General features: G+C 40.3%; 1 protein-coding gene across 6 annotated transcripts in view; it reads left to right on the forward strand.

Moving 5' to 3' along the window:
* Window positions 1-25,323, forward strand: part of LOC127803324 (histone-lysine N-methyltransferase, H3 lysine-9 specific SUVH4) — a 90,391-nt gene that overhangs the window by 2,938 nt on the left and 62,130 nt on the right. For 4 of the 6 annotated variants that reach the window (XR_008023495.1, XR_008023496.1, XM_052339452.1 and 1 more), the window contains 4 exons: window positions 17,373-17,438; window positions 18,005-18,073; window positions 24,626-24,680; window positions 24,845-24,951. Coding sequence is in view for 4 of the 6 variants with exons in the window: in XM_052339452.1 (XP_052195412.1) it covers window positions 17,373-17,438; window positions 18,005-18,073; window positions 24,626-24,680; window positions 24,845-24,951 (297 nt within the window). In the remaining 2 variants the exon portion in view is untranslated. The remainder of the gene's footprint in view (window positions 1-17,372; window positions 17,439-18,004; window positions 18,074-24,625; window positions 24,681-24,844; window positions 24,952-25,323) is intronic. The other 2 variants (XM_052339454.1, XM_052339455.1) reach the window with 2 other exon arrangements.

Raw genomic sequence — 25,323 nt, forward strand, 5'->3', positions numbered from 1 at the left:
TCAACCACTGGTGACCACCATTGCCATTGACGCTTGGTTTCCTTTACCTAGGTGTGGGATCCTCTCAATCTAGGTAGTGGTACCTGAAGCAAAAGCTTCAAGGTACTAAAGTAAATAGAAAGCAAATACGAGAGAGAGAGAGAGAGAGAGAAATCTCGTTGAAAGAATTTTACTGTAATGACAAAAGTTACAGAAATGAAGGGTTAGCTGAATATAAATATTTGGCTACCCTTGATAACAAACTTGCAAGTTGCAACAGCAAGTTGTAACTACCTAACTAATCAATACAACTACCATAACAAATCATAAACAATATAATTGTAGCACAATAGAAACTCACACATAACTGTCATGTCCCTAATATGTGCTTACTAAATAAAGTGAGGCGGGAAAGGGAGTGGTAGTCGTAGCACATGGGTAGTTAGCGATTGTATGGATTTTTGGTGAGAAATATTCAATTGTCCACTTGATTGTACACTTGGCTGGTGAGATTAGTATAAATATAAACTGATCTCACTCAAAGAGGATATGAATGAATTGAATTCTGAATTTTTCCTCCCAATTCTCTCTATCTCTTCTTCTTCTCTCTTTCTCTCTGATCAAGTCTTTTCTCTTTATCAATCCTACACAATTCTCCAGAATTCCTTGCAGAATTCTTGAGATATACTTGTCAGCTCCCTTGGACTTGACAATCTGGTATTAGAATGACCAGGCCAAGCGAAGCTGCGGGGAGATCTGGTGATGGAAGACAACACGAGGATGAAGAATATGGAGGTGCAACTACACCAATTCGAGTCCATGGTCTTGGACTTGCAGGTGAGGGTAGATCAGGTAGAATTGGGATCAAATCCTAATCACGAGGCGATCATCTCAATTGATTGCAAATTGGATGGGGCGGTCAATTAAACCAAAGAAGAAGTAGGAGTGCAGTTTTGAGAGCAGCTACAAGGCTTCATGGTCATGTTTGCACGGCAACAATCGGTAAGCCTCTCCCCAGATTTTCCTCCTAGAGAAAGAGTAGATCTGATTCTTCCCGGCCATGGGATGAGTTAGAGGAGGCCGGGAACCTTTGAGATTGGGGAGGAGCTGGGGGAAATGGGGGAGAATGTGGTCAGTCGAAGGCAGGGATTGAATGGAGGCCTTGGCCACTTGGGGATGCCAATGCCAAAATTGGATATCCCCATGCTTGATGGAAGTACACCTTAGTGGTGGATTAGAAGATGTGAGAGGGCCTTTGAGTGGTTTGGAATCCCTGAGCACCAAAAGATGACCTTGATTGCGGCCTACCTCCACAATGCTAGTGATGACTGGTACCAAGGATGGGCTAAGACAAGGGGGGAATGTCCATGGGCGGAATTTGTAGCAGAATTCTGCAAGAGGTTTGGGGAGAGAGGAATAACGAACGTGGTGAAGGAGTTTAACAAGATTAGGCAGAGTGGATCGGTGGCAGAGTATTAGAGAAGGTTTGAGGAGCTGACGGTGTTGATGCTCAACCATAACCCCTACCTCACGGAGGCTTATTTCATCTCTAGTTTTATTAGTGGGTAGAAGGAGTTAAGGCCCATGGTGAAGGTATTGCAGCCACAAACCCTTAAGCATGCCACTGATAGTGCGCGGTTGCATGAGCTGACAGTGGAAGTGCTTATGAAGAAGTAATGATTTATGAACAGGGGAGGAACACACAATATGTTAGCTCCCGTTGCAAAGACTTAGGGAAGGGAGAATTGGAAAGGAGTGCAAGGGATGAAGAGCTTATCACTCCCGAGTCTTAAATCACAACGGGATAGTGTTGAAGATTGTCTCGAGTTAGTGATAGGTTAATATGCTGTGTTTTGTATGTAGTTATGGGTTAGTTGAAAGGTGGGTGGCTCTCTTGTAATATTAAATATTAGTGGAGGGCAAATCCGGAAATGTCATAATCGGCCCTTGGAAATATCACCCTATGTTCTATAAATAGGGCAAGGGGGCTGAGGGAGAGTCAATCGCATATACTTTTTTTGTTTTCACGAGAGCCTAGAGAGTAAGAAAGCTGTGAGTTAGAATAGTCTTGTTCATTCTTAGGAAGGCTTGTATCGTAGGAGAGAGAAAGAGGGAAAGACCTATTGTTATCCATCAATAAAGAAGGTTGCTCGGTGGTGGTTTCAAGGTTGGATGTAGTGCCATTCACATGGCATGAACCAAGATAAAATTTTGTCTCCTCATGTGGTTTGAATGTTTCATTTCTTGTTATGTTTATGCTTTGGTTTATGTTCTTTTATTGATTGTTTGTGTTGTGGTGTGTTGGCCGATAAGTTGGGAGTGATTGTGAGAGGTGTTTGATCGGTTTCTTGAAAGGATTAAAAGCTGCTAGTGGTCCTAATTTATAACAAATAGGTTGATAGAGCAGAAGAGACAGGCTAATCTTTGTTTCAAATGTGGGGATATGTATTTCCCCAGGCACTAGTGTAAGAAGCAATTGCTTCAGGCACATCAAACACGTCTTCCCCTTCTACATTTTCCTCCTCTCATTCCAAAATTCTCATTGATAATGAGAGTACCCATAGTTTTTTGGGTGAAGGTACTGCTAAGCGATTGAAGTGCTCACTGATTAGCACACAACCACTTTCAGTAATGATAGCTAATGGGAGTAAGGTGATGAGCAAGTCAGCTTGCGCTGACTTCCATTGGGAGATGCAGGGTGAAGAGTTCTAGGCAGATCTGAGGTTATTAAAATTGGAGGGGTGTGATCTGGTCTTGGGGGTTGACTGGATGAAGCAAGTGAGCCCCATCTACTTTGATTTCAACATGATGGAGGTGACCTTTGAGAAGGATGGGAAGAGAATGACATTGGTGGGCAGTAAGGAAGTTGGAGTATGCAAGATGATCACGGGGAAGCATTTACAGAAGATGCTCAAGCATAAACTAACTCGAGTGGCCCAGTTTTTCTCTATACAGGTAGTGGAAGAAGGGGAGGAGGAGGATCAAATGATAGATAGTGAACTCTTGCTGGTGGTCAGCAACCCATCTCAAGCAGAATGGGAGGTAAATCAACTTGACCTACTTCATATGTTTTTGTTTGAATATGAGGATCTCTTTAGGGAGCAGACAACCCTACTTCCCCTTAGAACCCATGACCATTCCATCAATTTGAAACTCAATTCTGAACCCTTTAATGCACGAGCCTATTGATACCCTTCGGCCCATAAAACACAGATAGAGCAAATTGTTAAAGAAATGTTACAACAATCCCTAATTCAACCTAGCCACAGCCCTTACACATCATCGGTATTACTTGTAAAGAAGAAGGATAGATCATGGCGTTTTTGTGTAGATTATTGTCAGTTAAATGCCATGACCATCAAAGACAAATACCCAATTCCACTCATTGAAGACCTCCTAGATGAATTGAGGGATGTATTCATTTTTTCTAAGCTTGATCTAATAGTTGGCTATCACCAGATTCGAATGAGCCCTAAAGACATACCCAAAACTGCTTTTCGAACCCACCAGGGCCATTATGAGTTCTTGGTAATGCCCTTTGGCCTTAGCAAGAGGTCGAAGTGCGCTTTTGCTCAAAGGCAGGTGGAGTACCTCTGATACATTATCTTAGGCCAAGGGGTTAGCACAGACCCAAAGAAGGTAGCAATCATGCAATCTTGGCCGAGGCCTAATATCCTTAAAACCTTAAGGGGGTTTCTAGGCCTAACAGGGTACTATAGGAGGTTCGTGTGGAATTATTTAATCATTAGTAGGCTTCTAACTTAACTATTGAAGAAGGAAGGTTTCAAGTGGGATGCTCAGGCTGAAGTAGCCTTTGAACAACTCAAAAGGGTTATGAGTGAGGCTTCGGTGTTGGGTCTACCTGGCTCTAACAAAACCTTCGTGCTGGAAACAGACACATGTGAGATTGGAATTGGGGTAGTATTAATGCAGGAGGGAAGGCCCCTAGCATTTTTCAACCAAGCCTTATGTCATGACCCTAAGGAACCCCAGGGATATATTAGTAATACATGTCATGTATTTTCCTTATTAGTTGCATTTTCTATTGTTGTTGTTAGCATATTCAATTATAAGCCTATAAATAGGCTTGAGTAGTTAAAGGAAGGAGCTTAATGAATGATTTGAATTCTCTTATTTTCCCTCTCCCAATTCTCCTAGTTCTCTCTCCTGTCTTTCTCTCTTCTTCCTCAGTTCTGTCCATTTTGTTCTTCCTTCCCTTTTTACCCTATCTACCTCTAATTCTTACCAAATTCCTTCCTAGACCCTAGGCAAATCCTAGGGTCGTAACATTTGGTATTAGAGCCATCGTCCTTGGCGATTTTCGCTGTTAAGTAATTTCGATAATTATCGTCGGTGAATTCTGGCCATTCTAGTTTGACTTTTGAAGCAGAAGTAGACCAGGTGATTTTCGAATGTGATTCTGACACTTTCTACTAGCTGGTCCAGCGAAGCAGAGCAAAGAAATTCTCGGCTAATATTGAGGCGCATCAGAGCAGCAATTCCGTGAAGTTATTTCAGCAAATCAACAAAGAGAATTGGTTCTCAGGAGACTGTTACGAGTATTGATCGAGGTGAGCAACGACGAATTGGAAGACACCACTTGTGTGGAAGTGGATCGAACTGGCCAGAGTGTAAGCGACTTTTGGCAATTGATCAAGCAACGATTTAAACGGAGATTAAGGCATTGAAGAGAAGCAGATCAGAGCTGACAACAATTGCAATTGCTTTCAGTGACGAACTCAGATCAGGTAAGCAAAGAAGTTACGCAGCGGAAGTGAGATAGTGGACGGTGATTGGGTGGCGACTCCGCTGGGCAATTTGATTCGCATTGATCGGGGTCAGTGTTGTTAAAGGCGCGCCTAGGCGCAAGGCCCCTCAAGGCGCAGCCATCTCGCCTTGTCATGCCCAGGCGAGGCGAGATCCAGCCAGGCGCGCCTAGGCCCTTCAGGCGCACATCCATCAGGCGCAACTGATTTTTCAGCATGTTTTATTTTTTAAACATTCTTCTTCTTCTTCCGCTGCTGCTAAACTTCTTCTTCTTCTTCTTCCGCTGCTGCTAAACTTCTTCTTCTTCTTCCGTTGTTGCTAAACTTCGTCTTCTTCTTCTTCTTTTTCTTCCGCTACTGCTAAACTTCTTCTTCTTCTTCCGTTGCTACTAAACTTCTTCTTCTTCTTCTTACTACGCTGCTGCTACTGCTACTGCTAGCCTGCTTCTTTTTCTTCTTCTTCTTTTCCTCTGCTTCTTCTTCTTCTTTCTTACGCTGTTGCTACTTCTTCTCTTCTTCTTCTCTTCCTCTTGTTCTTCTTCTTCTTCTTCTTTAGTTCTTTTCTTTTTTAATTTTTATTTGTTGATGCCTGCTGCTGCTTCTTCTTGAAGTATGTTTATGTCATGAAGTATGTTGATGTTGTGATTTATTTAATATATGTTGAATTCTTGAATTTTTTGATAACATAAATGTTGATATGTGATTAGGATCTATTTTATGACTTATTATTCAAAGCATGCGCCTTGCACCTGCCAGGCGCGCCCCTCGCCTTGCGCCTTAGGCTTCAGGACCCTTTGCGCCTTGGGCCTTTAATAACACTGATCGGGGTAGAAAGCGACTGGTTGCAAGGTAGAATTGAACTCGAATTTGAATGGAGAAGCCGAGCAAAGAAAATGTTGGTCAAAAGTGAATCAGATTTGAAAGGCGAAGTTGAGGCACGACTGAAGCAGAGCCTTGGGTGATACAAGAATTTAGGGGAATTCCAAGCTGCGGTCGGAAACGGTCCATAAAGGAATTCCGAATAGCTGGATCAAGGTGATTCTCCCAGGCGACTACTGTGGATGATTTCGAACAGAATTTTGGTGACTTGGTAAAGTGAGAGTCGGTGATTCACAAAAAGTTGCAACGAGAACCAATCAAACTCTTAAGAAGCTGAAATTTGGAAGGTGACAGTCCTTAGCTACTCCATCGTAACTAAGGTGGAGGTTTAGGATTATAATTTCGGCAAACTCGCTGCATGTGGTTGAGGTGGTTAGAAACGGAAATTCAGATCTAAGTTGCTGCATGTGAAAGGGCGAGTCAACGAAATTGAGAGCCGGCGGCTTGAATTTTGAACTCGAACTCAGAGGGAAGTTGATTGTTCGTGGGCTGGAACTCAGGCGGACATCTATTGAGACAAAATTCTCAGGCAAACTGCAGAAGCTTGCCATTTCTTGAAAGCTGATCGAAGCTGTTTAGATTAGAGATTTTCGAAAGTAAGTGCGCAACAAAAGTTCGGTTTCAGTGTTGCACTACAAAAGTAATTGCGAAGGGGAAGTGTGGGGTTCAAAAGTTGCCTGACAGGTTTCCAAAACTGCTTAGAACAGGTTGTCTGAAATCGTTCCGAGCTAGTAGATTGTTTGAGGTGGACTCGACAATGGATTTGGAGATTGTTGATCATTTTAAGAGGCTGAATTCAGAAGCTAAGGAATCCAATGTAATGCAGGAGGCGATGACCCATGGCTTGAAGGACAATGCAACCAACAGAGAAAACATGAGGGAGGATATAATTGTCTCTCAAGAAGGAATGCGGAGAGACTTGGAGAGGCATCAGAAGATGATGGAGCAACATGGCCAGCGGATCAACAACATGTTCAACATGCTGTCTTCGCTACCTCAATTTCGACTATCACCGAATTTTCTTTCCCTGGCAGTCGCTGATCCAATTCTGCCCAAACATGACACCCTCCCTATGACCTATGGCTTGCAAGAGGTAGAGGAACTACCGGCCTTGAAATCGGAAATTCAGGTAAGAGGTTCATTTTCCCTCACTCCCCATCACACCCCAATGCCTAGAGAAGGGAAGGCAGGGGGACCGATCTTGCTGGAAATTTACATGACCAATTTGAGAAGAAGAAGAACATGACTAAGGTGACTAAGGAGTTCAACAATTTAAGGCAGGAGGGATCAATGGCAAATTATTGGGTTAAATTTGAGGAGATAAGGCCCCTAATGTGGAGTGCTCAACCAACCCTGATGGAGCACTATTTTGTATCAAGATTTGTTAGTGGGTTGAATGACAGATTGAGGTTAATGGTCAAAATGATGATGCTTGCAACCGTGAAAGAGGCGGCTGAAAAAGCAAGGTTGCAGGAACTCACCTTGGAAGCCATCTTTGGGAAGCGTGGGCTGCAGCCTAACGGATCTATGGGGAGTGGCAAACAGATTGAAGGAGCCTCTAAGGCTGCAAATTATAACCGATAGGAATCTGAGGAAAATTTGGAGCTGGACCAGCCTGTTGTAACTAAAAACTTCAGCAATAAAGAGAGATCGGACATAGATATCAGTGAAAATCACAGCTTATATTTGTAGGAAACTGATGGAGTAGCTTTGGAAGATCAGGATAACATTGTAGATAGGTTCCATGCTAATGATGAAAGACAACCATGCAACGAGGACTTGGACTAAAGGAAGAAGCAGGAGGTTGAGGACTTGCACAACCCTACAGCTGCTATGAGTGACAGTCTTACTGTTACTTCAAAGGGTGTAGATCAGTTACAGGTGTTAACTCTAGTAGAAAAGGAGCCATTGAAACTAACTAAACAAGAGAACAACCATGTGGTTCAAAAGATGAGGGAAATGGAGGCTGTTGCCACACGGTTTAGGAGTTCAGATATTGGAGAAGGGATAGTTGGCATGGAGGTCCTGGAAGTCTCTATTGAAGATAAGGAAGGAGAAGAGGTTGTGAAGATGGGAGAGAATATGACTACACCAACCTCGGAGTTTGAAGATTACAATAGTAAGGGAATCGGTGCTTTAATCAAAGTGAATGCCCATTGGAGTACAATTCAAGGTTGGTTAGAGATTAATGGAGGCTGCTTGTGCTTAGAAGAAATTTTTGTTGAGGGGAGCAAGACTCTTGCTATTTTGTTTATTCCTCTTTCTGTTGGAGAGTTGCAACGTCGAAGCAGATTTTGGCTTGCAGCGAAGCTGGAATTCCTTTCTATGATTGGAAATGATATGGTTGCAGTAATAACGGATCAATTGGAACCATTCTCAATGGAAATCAGGATGAGGGGGATGGCTGGTCTTGCTGTTGTAGCAAGTCATAATACTGATGTTTTTGAAGAAAAAGACACAAAAAGGCAAAAGAAAAGGAGGATAAGAGATGAGAACGAGAACAAGCGAAGAAGAAACTAGATTGTTAAGGCTGGAATCGGCTGATAAATGGGGTCAATAGCTGTCAATTCTTGGGGACAATAATTGTTTGAAGGGGTGGGGATTGTCATGACCCTAAGGAACCCCGAGGATATATTAGTAATACATGTTATGTGTTTTCCTTATTAGTTGCATTAGTTGCATTTTCTGTTGTTGTTGTTAGCATCTTCAATTGTAAGCCTATAAATAGGCTTGAGTAGTTAGAGGAAGGAGCTTAATGAATGATTTGAATTTTCTTATTTTCCCTCTCCCAATTCTCCTAGTTCTCTTTGCTATCTTTCTCTCTTCTTCCTCAGTTCTGTCCATTTTGTTCTTCCCTCCCTTTCTGCCCTATCTACCTCTAATTCTTACCAAATTCCTTCCTAGACCCTAGGTAAATCCTAGGGTCGTAACACCTTAGCCCCTAGATATGTGGGGTTAAGCATTTACAAGAAGGAGTTTGTAGCTATGTTGATGGTAGTAGACAAGCGGAGGCACTACTTAGGAGGGGCTCAGTTCGTGATCAAGACTGACCATCAAAGTTTGAAGTTTTTGCTTCAATAGAAACTACACACTTAATTACAAAAGAAGGGGATAGCAAAACTGATGGGTCTTGACTACACTATACAATACAAGAAGGGGAAGGATAATGTAGTGGTCGATGCCTTGTCCAGATGTCAGGAGGGAGAAGCAGTAGCCATAACTACCTTGGTTCCAGATTAGTATCAAGAGGTTGTCACAGTTATGACTCAGATGAGCAGGTCAAAGGTTTGTTAGAGCAGTTGATTTTGAGCCCCACCAACAAGCCAGGATACACACTTAAGAATGGGGTGATCCGATACAAAGGGAGAATAATGATTGGGGACAGACAGGATATCAAGCAAAGGATACTCCAAACCCTCCAAGTCCCCATTGGGAGGGTATTCGGGGATTCAAAACACATACCATAAGGTAAATCAGCTTTTCTTCTGGCCTAAATTGAAGGTAGTTGTGATTAGTTTGTGATGGCATGCGATACTTGCAAGAGATGCAAGCATAAGAATGTAGCTACCCTCGGGTTGTTACAACCCTTAGCTATTCCAAGCCAAGCATGGGAGAGCATGTCAATGGATTTTGTGGAAGGACTGCATAGATCTAAAGGAAAAGTTGCATACTAGTGGTGGTGGATAGGTTCACGAAGTTTGCTCACTTCTTGAGCCTTTCTCATCCATACACTGCGTAGGAAGTTGCTAGAGTCTTCCTTGATCAGGTTGTTAAGATACATGGGACTCTAAGAACCATCATCTATGATTGCGATAAGGTATTCACCAGTCTATTGTGGCAGGCTCTACTAAAATCCCTTGGGTCTAAGCTAAGCATGTCATTAGCCTATCATCTCTAAACTGATGGGCAAACAGAAAGAGTCAATCAATGTTTGGAGAACTACTTGAGCTGCTTATGTTTCCACCACCCAAGAGCTAGCACAAGTGGCTATCACTAGCTCAGTGGTGGTACAATTCTAGCCACCATAGTTTTATTAGGGTGTCTCCATTCGAAGCTCTGTTTGGATATAAGCCCCACCTACTTCATGCTATTCAAGAGACTACCAATGTGGCAGCTGTAGAAGATCATCTCCAACAAAAGCAGGAAATATTAGGACAACTAAAGAGGATTTAGTTATGGCTTAGAATAGAATGAAACAACAGGCAAATAAGGGAAGAAGCGAGAGGGAGTTTGCAGTAAGAGATGAGGTCTATCTGAGACTAAGGCCAACTCACGTCTGAGCATTGACTATAGAACCAGTGTCCAAGTTAAGCCCCAAGTACTATGGCCCCTTCTCCATTAAGGCTAAATTGGGTAAGGTGGCATATCGGTTGCGACTACTAGAGAATGCCCATATTCATCTGGTGTTCCATGTGTCGCTACTAAAGAGAGGCATTGGAGGACAACAGGTGAGTGCAAGTCTGCCTCAGGGTACAAGCAACAGTGTGCCTCGAGTAAAACCCACAACTGTTCTAGATAGAAGGGTCATTTACAGGCATGGAGCCCCCATAACCCAAGTGCTGGTGAAATGGTCTCATCTTCATAACGACCACAACATGTGGGAATATCTCCCTGATTTGTTCACACAGTTCCCTAGAGTAGCTAGTCTACTTTGTATTTCTTAACGACAAGAAATGTCTCATGGGGAGGGCAAACTGTCATGCGCTTACTAAATAAAGTGAGGTAGGAAAGAGAGTAGTAGCCGTAGCACATGGGTAGTTAGCAGTTGTATGGATTTTTGGTGGGAAATATTCAATTGTTCACTTGACTGGTGAGATCAGTGTAATTATAAACTAATCTCACTCAAAGAGGATACGAATGAATTGAATTCTGAATTTCCCCTCCCAATTCCTTCTCTCTCTCTCTCTCTTTCTCTTCTTTTCTCTTTCTCCGATCAAGTCATTTCTCTTTATCAATCCTACACAATTCTCCAGAATTCCATGCCGAATTCTTGAGATATACTTGTCAGCTCCCTTGGACTTGCCAATAACAAAATTAACAGCATTATTTTCCTTATACATTACCCAATTTTTTTATTTATTATTATTTTTTTTGCCGGGGGGGGGGGGGGTGTTGGGGGTGGTGGTGGAGGATTCCCATTGTTGGGGAGGGTCCCCATCAACAATGGGAATTCATCAACCTCATCGTCAATAGGTTTTGAAGGGGAAAAATAGTTCCCATTGGTGACATGATCGAAGGGAGGCGAGAGAGACACACACAAAAAAGGGGGGGGGGGGGGAGAGAGAGAGAGGCTCTATCGCTGATGGGGTTTCTGAGAGAGACAATGAAATATATAGGTATATATATTGCGAGGGGACTTAGTTGGAGGTTTATGTAACACTTTGAGCACAAGTTCATCATTGCTATCAATTGACATCGCTTTTCCCAATGCGTAGTAGCCCCATCACGAGTACTTGCAAGACCCTATCACAATAGTGTAACCCCATCACAACATTGTTGGTTGTCGATGGCCAAATGGTAGACCATTGCTGAACCATTGACACAAGAAAAGGGGAAGAGAGGAGATAAAGAGAGAGAGTATTAGTTTAAAGATAAGGGCAAAATGGTTAATTAGTGTTAATTTAAAAAACACATGGGTGGTTAGTGCTTTTTGCCAAACCTGAGGGTGTTGTGTGGATTTCACCAAACATATTATAATTTATTATAATTTCTTTATTATTATAATTCAATAATCTATTATAAAATTATTTAAATTCAAGGGTAGAATTGACCAAAATTAAGGGTGTTAATATAAAAATCAAGCCTCACAAATGAAGTCATCATATGATGCTAAACAGCAAAGAGTCACAAAAAGTTGAAGAGAGAAAATTGATCAAGAAGAAGGAGAAGCTGGAGAAGAGAAGAAGCCAAGAAGAAGAAGCAAGGAGAGAGAGAGAGAGAGAGAACAACAACAACAACAACATATCCAGCCTTTATCTCACTATGTGGGGTCGGCTACATGAATTTTAGACTTCCATGTATTTCTATCTTTTGTCATATTTTCATTGAGATCTATACACTTCATATCAAACTTTAATGTCTTTCTCAAAGTCTTTTTAGGTCTGCCTCTATCTCTTGGTCATGTGAGAAGGAGACCAAGAGACTCTCCTGTGAGGAGAGTTGATGAAATGGAACAATTAATCAGAGAGATCATATTATTCAATCATCCAAAGCTGAATAAAAGAATAAATTATGTGCCTTATTTATGAGCAATGAAGGGTAAACATATTTAAAAGATAACTATTAAATTGTTAACCATTGTCAGGTTACGAGTTTGACAATGGGGTTCTCGAAGGATCGAGAATGGGAGTTAAGAGGGAATGGGAAAGATATTTGAGAGGGAGGAAAGATCAGAATATAGAGAGAATTTAGAGGGAGAATTCAGAGAGAATGGGAGGGAAACTCATTTTCGATTTTCATTCAACATGCTTGCTCAAGCGCTGGATCGGTTATTTATACCGATCTGGAAAATGGGCGCCAAAAATGGTTTGGCCGAGCCCATGTGTGCTTACAACTTGTCTTAGCATGCTGTAACATTCTACCAGCTATGCTTAAACTGTAATTCAATTTCCTAATAGCTGAATTACACAATTATTTATATTACTTGCTAGCTGCCATAACAACCATCATCCCATCTAAAATCTTAAGTTGATTGATTGAGTTAACAATTTGAACAAGTCTTAGAAAATCGTGAATGCTTGCCTCGATTGATATTAAGAGAGTTTAAAAATATATACATGTTACATTCTAATCTTTCTCCTATAAAGCAAGAGAAGATTTAGGTAATCTATCCCCTAAGAATTAGGATGAACTATCTCCTAAATTTTAGGAGATAAAACATAAGTAAAATACAAATTTCCAACAATATCTACAACTTGAAAAGTAATTAAACAACTTTAGGATAATCTGATTTGAATTAATGCCCGAGAATTGATAGGCTTCCACTTGGAATTTCAATCTCGTCCAACACAATTCATTAGTTATCTTTTAAATAGATATAAGAGCAAGCAAAGATCATGAGTTCAAACCTCATCGTTAACCCAATATTTAAGTAGTTGCATGTGTTTGGACCAATTATATAGTGAATCTTGGCCACACGTGAAGGGGTGTGCCGAGAGTATAGACAATTATATAAAAGTTAAAGTTATCTTTCTATCTAACAGTTTAAATTTCTATATGAGATGGTAGTTAACAATAAAAAGTAATCAAAATATGATTCTAATCTCTAAATCAATTATAACTCTATCTAATCCATAAATCAAATATAATTCTATCATCTAAACAACTCTAATAAATTAAAACAGAACAAGATAAGTAAATCTCAAAACAACTATGATAAAACCTAATCAAAATCTAATCTCTAAAATAAAAATAGAAAACATATCAAAATATCCCTATCATCATAGGCTTGTCAGACTGTATTTCGAGGGTTAATCTTGATTGATCATCAAGTTATCTAGTCCATATGGCAGTTCTAAGGTCTTGGGTTATTCGATCAACTCTAACATGCCAAAGTAAACAATTTTGGGGCAAGTGATCAATGCAATGGGGGGGGGGGGGGGGTTCAAATTAGTCAGAAGTTTAGTGTCTTGATCCAGTTTGGTAGAAACACGCGAGGTGAGTGGATGAAATAGAAGAATTATAGCAAAAGAAAGAGACAAGGATCAAAGAAAATTTGGTGAAAAACACTTCAGAGTTCCCGTATGATATAATGTAATGGCCTTATAAAGGATATGGCCGTGGAAGGTGTCACAACCCTAGGGTTAGTTAAGGTTGTGATAGGAATTGGGAGAAGAAATCAGAATTGTAGGAGAGGGAAAATCAGTAGGAGGGAGAGATATTGAGAGAAAAGGGGGAGAACTTGAGGGAGATTGGAGAGAGTCTTAGAGAGAAACGAGAACTAAGAATTCATTCAAATTTAGCATATGCATCTAACCACAACTGAGGCTTATATATAGCCTAACATCCTCCCATATACTCCCATGTGCTAACAACTAGTCTAACTGCCTATAGAATAGGACAAAACACTATAACAGAAAGAAAGAAAAGAAATTACAATTATTGTATATTGTATGCCAACTCCTACTATTATATTTACTAATATATCCTTGGGTAATTCTTAGGGTCATGACAATTTCCCCCTCCTAAGAGAGTTCTTGTCCTCGAGAACTTGTAGCAAGTAGCCATTGCTTAATCCAATTCCCGCCTTTGCTATTTGATCTATCTTTATTTCTTTCTTTCTCCTTTTAGGCCTCTTCTTCTTCCTCATTTTGAAGTGTCCAAGATCAACTCCAAGCCTAAGTTGCCCCACTTCCATAGGAGAAACTTTATCGGATGCAAGCCCCATACAACCATCTCTCCCTATAGCTGTCCAATCAATTTCGGTCTTCCATTGGAAAACATGATCAGCCACATTTGGCCTGATATGGTTAGTAGTTGGAACTTGGAGTCTAAAGAAAGAGTTAACTGTACCCATGGCTTCCTTGGATAGTCCATCCCCATCCCATACAAGTAAGTAAGTTAAGCAAGTATCCCTAGCTACAGTTATTGCATTTCCATCTAACCCACTGCCATGTTTTATTGTAAAGTTACCAGCAATATCCCGAAAATGCAGCAATGGAAAATTGCTGACTTGCCTTGGATACTTAGACGAGGCTTGCTTGTGAGCTTCAGAAATAGGTGCTGCTACAACCCCAATTCCAGCAGTCGGTTCCTCTATCAATACAGTAGATAGAAACATGAATTTTACCGCTGGAGCAAGAACCACTAGAGCAGCTATAGTTCCATCCCTTACTACCAAACTTTTGACTTCTTTAGTTATCTCTCTCAGCTTCCTACCAATTATCAGTTGTCCCTGAAATTCCTTACCCAATCCACACATCTTCACAACGTTAGAAGACGTTTCCACTAGAGATACATGCTCAATCATGCCATTTCCAGTGACAGTAAGAGACTCAATCTTCCTTGCCAACCAAAACCAGCCCTGATATTGCAACTCATCAATCGGAATTTGAACAATGGCAACAACAGGAAACTCCTTTCCCAGAGCTGTTTCTTGATCATTGTTGTACACACCATACTTATCTTCTCCACTTTCCTCTTCCAGCCTTTCAGTAGGTACTTCCTGAGGTGTTATTTCTTCTTTTAACTCAATCACTGCAGCTGAATCACTCTCCGATTCTAGAGATTCCTTGGCGTCTCCTGTCATTCTTGACAACTGATTGAATGCCTCAAGCATCTCTTGTTTTGGACTTCCGCTATTATCATCTGGATCATTCTCATCAACAACCTCCTTTCCAAAGGAATTAGAGTACTCCTTTAATTCTTCTTTTATCAAAACACTTTGAGCCAAGACCTCGGACTTTCTGTTATTGCTGCAAGCACTGTCCTGACAGCCACCATCCTTGTCAATTCCACCGAAACCAATATCCTTCTTCCACTTCACTCTAAGGAATTCCTCCTTGTTAAAACTTCCGTGATAATCTTCAAAGTATTCTACCGGAAAGTTGTAATGATACTTCTTAATAAGTATCATTGCAAACTCTTGCAGCTTCTCGCGTATCATAAGGCCAAATTCCTTGCTCGTATCATGTATCCCGTTGCTTGTTCCTTTGTCCCTGTTGCTGCAAACTGAAAATGCAGCCTTCCTTGGCTGCCATTGAGGCTCCATTCCAACTGAAAATGAAGCATTCTGCTTCATGTATGCACTGCCTCCCCTAGCTTCACGAGTAGGACAACTTGAAGGCCAATAAATAGGAGCTTTGTACATCCTAAATCCCTCACTTCTTTTCAGTATGTACCTCTCAACAGCCACCCTGAAGCTGATCCAAGAAGTGGCAAATTGCAGCCACTGTTCTTCTTCAAGGTCAAGTCTATTGTAGCAGCGGAAGAAGTTGCACAGTTCCAGCAACTTGATTGGTCTCCTAGAGCGTCTGACTCTCAGCCGAAAAACACAATCGACATCACAGCAATTGAATGATCAACTGCCTCAAGGCTAATTAGCCAAGAATTCCTCTGTCGGAATCAAGGAGGTTGTATTCGCCTGCAAGTCTGATCAACCGGAACTACTCTAGGCGTCTTCGAAAGCACCGTCAAAACCAATTGGCCCACTCACCTCCTAGTGTCTCGAAATTCAATTCCGAAATCCCACAGGAATTTGATCACGGGAACATAGCAGAGTTGTTGCGATCACGGAATTTGTATCTGCTTGCAATAGCTATAGCTTCCAGATCACCCAGATCTAGGTCTTCTTCACGCCTTCATTGCTCGCTAGAACTGAAATGGTTCAGCGATCTTCCCAGCCACGCCTCTTCTTTCAGCCTCAGTTATCCGCCTTCCTCTTCAAGACTTGGAACAGGAGTGCCTATTGCGCCTTCTAGAAATTAATGGCAGTTCTTCTCAACCCAATCACCGTCCAAGGCTCCTAGCCCAATTGTGATCGCCTCTTGTTCCAAAATCACCAGAACTCACTGTTAGTTCGATAGCTACACCCACTCCCGAGTCCAAATCGCAACACCCGCTGTATCGAGACACCCCCCGAGTCCAAATCGCGACCTCCTGGCCGTTCGCGTTCGCTCAGAACTCCTACACCAGTCACGACTTCCTGTATAGAACGTTGTAACAACCGTCGGCAATCGATCCGCTAAGAATCAACTTCTTGGGATTCCCTCGGTCCTTCAAAGTCGCCTTCAGCAACCTAACTTGCCTCTGACTCTGATTCTAGGAGTCGCGAATTGCAAGTGTTGTTCCTCTTCAAGCCGATCATGCTAGCACAGTTTCCTCCTTGGCCGCGGAATCAAATTCCGAGGTTCAGTCGAAAATCGCCTAGAATCGAATCACCCAATTGCTTCCTGTAACTCGACCGACTCCGAAGTTGTCTTCCAAAGTAGCCTCAATCAGTTTTGGGGGACGCCTCGCTTGGTGACGATCTCTCCTTGGTTCCTTATGAATCGGATCGAAATTGTTGGCCGATCGGTTCTGTTGAAGCTCTTTGACAGTTCGCCAATATCACTATATTTGCCTAAATTCTGTCTAGAATAGATTGAAATCACAGCCGAGGAACATGCTCTGATACCATTTGTCACAACCCTAGGGTTAGTTAAGGTTGTGATAGGAATTGGGAGAAGAAATCAGAATTGTAGGAGGGGCAAAATCAGTAGGAGGGAGAGATATTGAGAGAAAAGGGGGAGAACTTGAGGGAGATTGGAGAGAGTCTTAGAGAGAAATGAGAACTAAGAATTCATTCAAATTTAGCATATGCATCTAACCATAGCTGAGGCTTATATATAGCCTAACATCCTCCCATATACTCCCATGTGCTAACAACTAGTCTAATTGCCTATAGAATAGGACAAAACACTATAACAGAAAGAAAGAAAAGAAATTACAATTATTGTATATTGTATGCCAATTCCTACTATTATATTTACTAATATATCCTTGGGTAATTCTTAGGGTCATGACAGAAGGAAATGAATATTTTGTGTAATCGGCCTAACTTAGTGGGATTAAAGCTTGTGATTGTCATTGTTCTGGTGATGTGTCCTTTTCATCTTTTAGCTTTTGGCTATTTAATCTTTTTGTATGGCAGTGAAAAAAAATGCCTTTTTACTCCTTTCTTTGTGTCACGTGTGCTTGTGTTCTGTCATATTCAGAAGTTTAGCCTAAGAGAGATTTACATTTATATTATTTATTTACATATATCTATAGGAGGAGGAAAAGAGGTGTGCAAGAGCAGAACCTAATCGAAAGTCAACCAAAGGTTCCATTTCCAAGGTTAGGAGTTCTTAGTTCTCTTTTGCTTCTGGTGAAAGTTTTGAAGCAGGATAACATGATCTATGATTATTCTGATTATTTTATTTATTGATTTTGTTCCCTTCTGGTTTGTTGTTATACTTTGGTTCTTATTAAGCTTGGCAATTCAGAGTACTAGCTTTATCATTGAACTCACAATGTTTGGTATCTAATCAATATATAGGCAGTATCTCTGGAAAATTTTTGTATTTAAACAAGTTTTCTACTTTTCCATTTTCTGTGGAGTAATTTTCTGGAAAACTGGGGCTGTTTTCCACATCTAAACAGCTCCCAAGTGTCTCCCATCAAGTATTTCTTGGTCTTCTACCCATTTTGCTAAAATTACTGAGACATATCATCTTTTTGATCTGGTATTCAAATAACTCTATTTTTACTTGGAAAGAGCATTGGCGACAACCTACAGAGCTATGCCATTTCATTTGTTGCCTTGTCAACTGGCAGGAAACTAATAAACTAAATGAGATGCTGATTCTCGGTAATTGGTTACTTTTGTTGTTTGTGATTATGATGATGTATAAACTGTGCAGAAAGGGAATGCATCTATAGATGATTCAAAGCGTGGTTCAAAGCGACCTGATCTCAAGGCAATAACAAAGGCACGTCAATCTTTTTGGGTTGCACACAGTATTTGTATTATTGCACTTGTTATCCTTCCTCAAAATCACGTTCCACTTAGTGAATATCCATGACTATTGTTACAACAGTTTTTCCCTCACAAGTTTACCAATTTTCTCTGATGCCTGAGGCTCTCGCGTAAGCTGGTCTTATGTGGATGTTTCATAATTTCATTTTGGTTATATTTTAGATCATCTCCTTGGATTGACCACTTAGAGAAAGTGATTTTCTGATTATTCACCTCCAAATCCTATCTTGTTCATGGTATCAGAGCTTGGTTCTACCTAGCCAAAATAACCAGTCACAATGGCTGGCACCAACCTTAAGAATGCAGCCCAGACAACTGCAGAATCCTCTACCAACCCTTCTATCAACCAAACAGTCATTCCTTGCAGATTACTCCAATGCAGATTAAACGGAAAAAACTTCCAGGAGTGGTCTCAATCTGTTATTCTTGTAATCAAAGGCAAAGGAAAGTTTGGCTGTCTTTCTGGAGCAATTTCGCCTCCACCTAAGGATACAGCAGATTATCAAATATGGGAGGCGGAAAATTCATATATTCGTAGAATTTTGGTTTTATGTATATATGAACAGATTCGGTCTCTAGAGTAGGGAACCCGAATTCAAGTCGAGTTTTGATCAAAGAACTCACTTCCTTTGATTCAATAGATAGGAAACCTATTTATACAAGTTTCTATGTTATCTAATCTTAGAATTTAGGAGCTAATATACAACAGAAAAATAAGATAAGAAAACTTCTATCTTCTCCTATTATTTTTCCTGGATTTTAGGAACTTATCTAGTTGCTTCTTTATCTTCTTTCTTTGATCTGCTAGAGGCTTATCTGCTGCGTCAGCTTCTTATCTGCTTCCCGTGACTTCTTCATAAGCTAGGACTCTCTCCAACACCCCTCCTCAAACTAAGGAATAGATATCTCTCATTCCTAGCTTGTTAATGAGAGTTTCAAAATCTAGTCTAGCCATGGATTTAGTTAATGAGATGCCTATTGGTCTGCTGTGGGAACATAGGTAAGTTTTATACCTCCATCTTCTATTTCTCTTTGGATGAAGTGTCGATCAATCCTGACATGTTTCATTCTATCATGCTGTACGGGGTTGTTAACAATGCTTATAGCTGACTTGCTATCACTGTAGAGCTGTGTTGGTTTAGTTAACGGCGTTTGTAAATCTTCCATCAATCTTGCCACCCAAATTAATTTGCAAACTCCTTGGGCAATCGCCCTAAATTTTGCTTCTGCACTACTTCTTGCTACAATAGACTGTTTTTTACTTCTCCACGTGACTAAGTTACCCCATAGCTTTGTACAAAAACCTGATGTAGATCGACTATCAACCACCGACTCGGTCCAATCTGCATCAGAAAATCCTTCTGCCACTCTTTCATCAGTCTTTCTAAACAACAATCCCTTATCTGGTGTGCCCTTTAGGTATCCCAGAATATGATATACGGCTTTCAAATGTTGTTGAGTTGGGGCATGCATAAATTGACTTATGATGCTCACCGAATAGGCTATATCTGGGCATGTTAAAGACAGATAAATCAATCTCCCAACTAACCTTTGATACCTCTTTTTGTTTACCGGTGGATCATCATCCTTCTTCATATACTTCCAATTCCTCTCAAGTGGAGTTTGTCTTGGTTTGCATGCAAGCATTCCTGTATCTTTTAGAAGATCAAGAGTATATTTTCGTTGAGATATTAAAATACTTTCTTTACTTCTTGCTACTTCCATTCCCAAAAAATACTTCATATTTCCCAAGTCTTTTACCACAAACTCTTCTTTCAATCTTTGTTTTAGAGCTGTAATTTCATTGGCATCATCCCTTGTAACAATTATATCATCCAAGTACACAATCAATATGCACCTTTTTCCATTTGAGTGTTTAATAAATAGAGTATGGTCAGCCTCACCTTGCTTGTAACCAAATTTTGTTAAGGTTGAGCTAAACCTTTTAAACCATGCTCTAGGGGATTGTTTCAAACCGTAGAGAGATTTGTGTAGTTTGCATACCTTCCCAATTCTTTCTTCGTTTTCAAATCCGAGTGGAATCTTCATATATACTTCTTCTTCCAGCTCTTCATTTAGAAAAGCATTCTTAATGTCGAACTGAAATAGCTCCCAATCTAAATTAACTACAATGGATAGAAGTAAATTTAACTTTGCAACCGGAACAAATGTCTCTTCATAATCTATTCCATAGGTTTGAGAGTACTCTTGGGCTACCAACCTGGCTTTATAACAATCTATACTCCTATCTGATTTATATTTGACAGTAAATACCCATTTACAGCCTACAACCTTTTTATTCTTCAGTATGTCCACCAATTCCCATGTGTTGCTGTCCAAAGCCTTCATTTCTTCCATCACAACATTCTTCCAATTTGTATCACCCAAAGCTTCATGTATATTGTTGGGAATAGAAGCTTCATCCATAGTTACAGTGAACGCCCTGAACTGTGAGGATAATTTAGAGTAATTTAGATAATTCAATATGGGATATTTCACACAGGATCTTACTCCTTTTCTGATAGTAATAGGTAGATCCAAATCACCTTTAGTTGTTGCACCATTTTCCTCATTTCTTGGACCGATCTCAGGTTTCAACAACTGGCTGATTTGAGGAGCAGGATTTTTTGGCTTTCTTGAGTACACTTTAAGTTGTTTTTCTGGACTCAATTCTTCCCTTAGGTCAGTCTCCCCTAGTTCATTGGACTGTGATCAAGTTTTGGGCTTGTAGCAGCTGATGGTTGGATATTGCTAGGTTCAATCATTGCAAGCTGTGAACAAACAACTGCAGGATCATCACCAGTAGTAGTGGGAGGTATAGGCAGTGTAATAGGCATTGAAATTGTGGGATCCCAATGGCTTTCTTCCACTTGTGATGTAGTACCGGTGTGATAAAAGACTGTTTCATCAAATATTACATCACAAGAAACAAAGAATTTTTGTGATGTAGGACAATAACATTTATATCTTTTTTGGGTAGGAGAGTAACCAATGAAAATACACTTGAATGACTTTGGTTCTAGTTTGTGATGATTTGGGCTGGTTTGATAGACATAGACCACACATTCAAACACCTTTGGGGTAAGAGTATTGAGAATTCGAACATAAGGAAAGGTAGTCATTAGGTTGTTTAAGGGTGTTTGGTATTTTAGAACTTTGGTTGGGAGCCTATTAATCAAGTAGGCGGCTGTTAGAATTGCCTCCCCCCAATACCTATTAGGAGTGGAACTTGTGAACATCAAGGATCTAGCCACTTTAAGTAAATGACGGTTTTTTCTCTCAACTACCCCATTTTGTTGGGGAGTGTAGGGGCACGTGCTTTGATGAAATATTCCATTCATAGTGAGATATTGGGTAAATGGGTAAGAGAAATATTCTCGACCATTATCAGTCCTAAGGATGCAAATAGAGGATTGAAATACATTTAGAACAAGCTTATGAAAATTCTAAAAGATCGCACATACCTCATATTCTTCTTTCATTAGATACACCCAACATACCCTTGTGTGATCATCAATGAATGTCACAAAAACCATTTGGTACCATTCAAGTTTGAAACCCTAGCTGGACCCCATATATCACTATGGATCAAATGAAATGGCTTGGAAGGATTATATGGTTTTTGAGAATAGGAACTGTGAGTTTGTTTGGCAAGAATGCAATGGTCACACTTGAGCTCCAAATTAGCTTTATTGATGAATAAATCAGGAAACAAATGTTTCAAATACTGAAAACTATGATGACCAAGACGTTTATGCCATAACAAAATTTTTGAATTCAAACTAACCGAAAAAGAAAAACTACGAGTCAACTGACTAAGAAAGACCTTGTTGTCCAATACCCAACAGAGCCCATCATTCTTCTCAGCATTGCCAATCATCTTCCCCGTGGACCGATCCTGAAAAACACAATATGAGGAGGAGAATGTCATGGTGCAATTCATGTCATTGGTGAGTTTACTCATAGATAACATGCCACACTTTAAATTTGGCACATATAAGACAGATTCAAGTATTAAACCAGCCACACACACTTTTCCTTTTCCCTTAACTGAAGATATTGTTCCATCTGCCATTAATACAGTTAGATCCCTATTTTCCAACTAAAAATTTTCAAACATAGCCATGGATCCAGTCATATGATTGGATGCTCTTATATCTACAACCCAACTGATGTTGCTTATCCTTCTAGTAGTTAAGGAAAAAACTGAGTTACTGCTTTGGGTCAAGGATGGTGCTGGAGTAGTTGCTGTTGGTCCATCTATTTACTTTGGAATGTGTGCACCATTCAGTAATTTCTACAAGAAATCTACCTGATTTGCTGTTAGATTTAATCCTATACCTTTTTCGTTGTTAGGAGCACTTGCAGTTGCAGGCATACTTGTAGTTGTATAGGCTGGTCTTTCCTTCTCCTTCTCCTTCTTGTTTCTTGGTTGCCAATTCGGTGGCTTTCCATGAAGTTTCCAGCAGTTGCTTTTTGTGTGGTAGGGCTTATTATGGTGTTCACACCACTATTTAGCCCTCAGATTTTCTTCTTTTCTTGTTGCAACAAGGGCAGATCCAGTGTTGGGTTCTGTTGAAATAAACATGACTCTCCTTCTGCTCTCTTCACGTCTAACTTCCGTGAATGCTTTTCTAAGTGTTGGCAATGACTTGATGCCTAAGAGGCGTCCCCGAACCTCATCCAAGTTTGAATTGAGGCCTTGAAGAAAGTCGAAAATTCGCTCTTTTTCCTGCATCTTGTTATATTTTTGGCTAGGGGTGTACATGGTGCGGTTTGGGCGGTTTTTGGCCAAAAAAATGCGCCAAACCGCATATGCGGTTTGCACCTATAATCAGACCGAGCAGTCTGATTTGATGCGGACAAACCGCACCAAACCACACCGCATAATGCGGTGCTGTTTCCGCGGTTTGTTGAAACTTAGTGTTTTGTGTAATTTAGGTGCGATTTGGTGCGATTTTTGGTTCCAAAATGATAACAAAAAATTATTTAAAATGGGACTACTAGTCTGCTACAAAAAATAATCTAATTATTTTATATATTTCATTTTTTATTTTTTATTTATTTTAATTATTAATATAGTCGGGCGGTTCGGTTTGGAACCGAACTGCCAGCACCCCAAACCGCATAAACCGCGGTTTGGGTATTTTTCAAACCGCACCAGACCGTGTCCTTAAAAAACCACGCGGTTCGGTGCGGTTTGGTTTGGTGCGGGCGGTTTCCGCGGTCTACCGGTTTTTTTGAACACCCCTATTTCTGGCTATCACTTGAGCATTCCCACTTTGGATCATAGTACAAATCCATCTCTTGCCACAGCTCTACTAAATTGTTGTAGTATTCAGTAACAGAGAGTCCACTTTGTTTTGTAGTTCAAATGGCTGCTCTAATCTCGAAACATTGAGCAGTATTCTCAAGATTGGAATATAGCTCATGGACTGCATCCCATACTTCTTTTGTAGTCTTGTAAAACATATAGGTTCGACCTATCTTTGCTTCCATTGAGTTGATTAGCCACGCCATGAGAATAAAGTTCTCTACTTCCCATCGCTGGTAATCTCTGGACTCTTCTTGAGGTGTTGGAACGGTTCCAGTGAGGTAGTCGGATTTTCCTTTGCACTTAATCACCAAAGTCACAAACTGAGACCATTCCCGGAAATTCTTGCCATTTAGCTTGTGCTGTGTGATTTGCAGAGTTTGGCTATCCATGGAGAGGGTGTTGGCTGGAATAACGGTAGGGTGCATGCTCGACTGTTGGGATGCTGATCCGAGAGAAGATTCTTCAGTCGCAGGAATGGCTGCTGGATTAGGGCTAGCCATCTTGATCGAGATACTCAGCTATGAAAACCGATCTTTGATACCATGAACAGATTCAGTCCCTAGAGTAGGGAACCCGAATTCAAGTCGAGTTTTGATCAAAGAACTTGTTTCATTTGATTCAATAGATAGGAAACCTACTTATACAAGTTTCTATGTTATCTAATCCTAGAATTTAGGTGCTAATATACAACAAAAAAATAAGATAAGAAAACTTCTATCTTCTCCTATTTTTTTTCCTAGATTTTAGGAACTTATCTACCTGCTTCTTTATCTTCTTTCTTTGATCTGCTAGAGGCTTATCTGCTGCATCAGCTTCTTATCTGCTTCCCGTGACTTCTTCATAAGCTAGGACTCTCTCCAACAATATATATATATATATATATAATTTGGACATAAAACTCTGCCTTTTATGTTTCTGAAAACTATGTCATGTAGCATTTACTACTGTTTGGGCCAATTTATGCAACATGCATGTAGCTAAATCTTTTTGAGGACCACATTGTTTTAGAATTTTTGGTTATGCAGATATTAACAGTTGGCATACTGACAATATTGTGATTCTCTTTTCCTTGTTAATTGTGAATTGTATTGTTCATTGCACATTTATACGGTTTGTGATATTTTAGGTCTTCTCGCACATTAGTCTGATGTATAAGATAATGCTTTTATTTTAATAAATTTGTGGCAGATGATGGAGACCAATGCTATACTTCATCCAGATAAAAGATTTGGTTCTATTCCAGGTCGTTGGCCTGAACTTTCTTGTTTCCCGTCATTTTGTTTGGTTATGTTTCATTGGCCTTCATAGATTAGAGAACTAACCATCTGCTATCACTGTAGCTCCAGTTAAGTTTGAAGGCTTTGAACTTGGGCTTTGATGATAATGTTCTGGCTTTTGTGATGGCAGGTATTGATGTCGGCCATCAGTTCTCTTCAAGGGCTGAAATGGTGGTTGTCGGTTTCCACAGTCATTGGTTAAATGGAATCGATTTCATTGGCAAAAATGCTAGCAAGGTGATGTATAATAAAGATGGGAGTGAAAGTACTGTTATTAGTTACATGTGTCAGCTCTTAAAACTGGTTGGACTTCTGAATTTATGCATTATGTCTATAGAAAGTTGGCCTGACAATATATGGATATTCATCTGAAGTTAAAGAACAATGTTGGTTGGTTGCAATAAATAACTGAATGTTTTGTTTTTTTTGTTATATAGAAGCACCTCTGGTTGTAGATTATCTGAAGTTGAATTATGTTTTTTCTCCTGTACAAAACTTAGTTTTTTGGGCTTATTTTCTTTTTTAAGTTCTATCTTCTGGCCCAACTTTATGTTTTCTGTGCCCCATTAGAAATCCTCAATTGCCATGTTTAAGTTAACCATGTTTAAT

Source organism: Diospyros lotus, chromosome 6, assembly GCF_014633365.1.
Source record: "Diospyros lotus cultivar Yz01 chromosome 6, ASM1463336v1, whole genome shotgun sequence".
NCBI lineage: Eukaryota > Viridiplantae > Streptophyta > Magnoliopsida > Ericales > Ebenaceae > Diospyros > Diospyros lotus.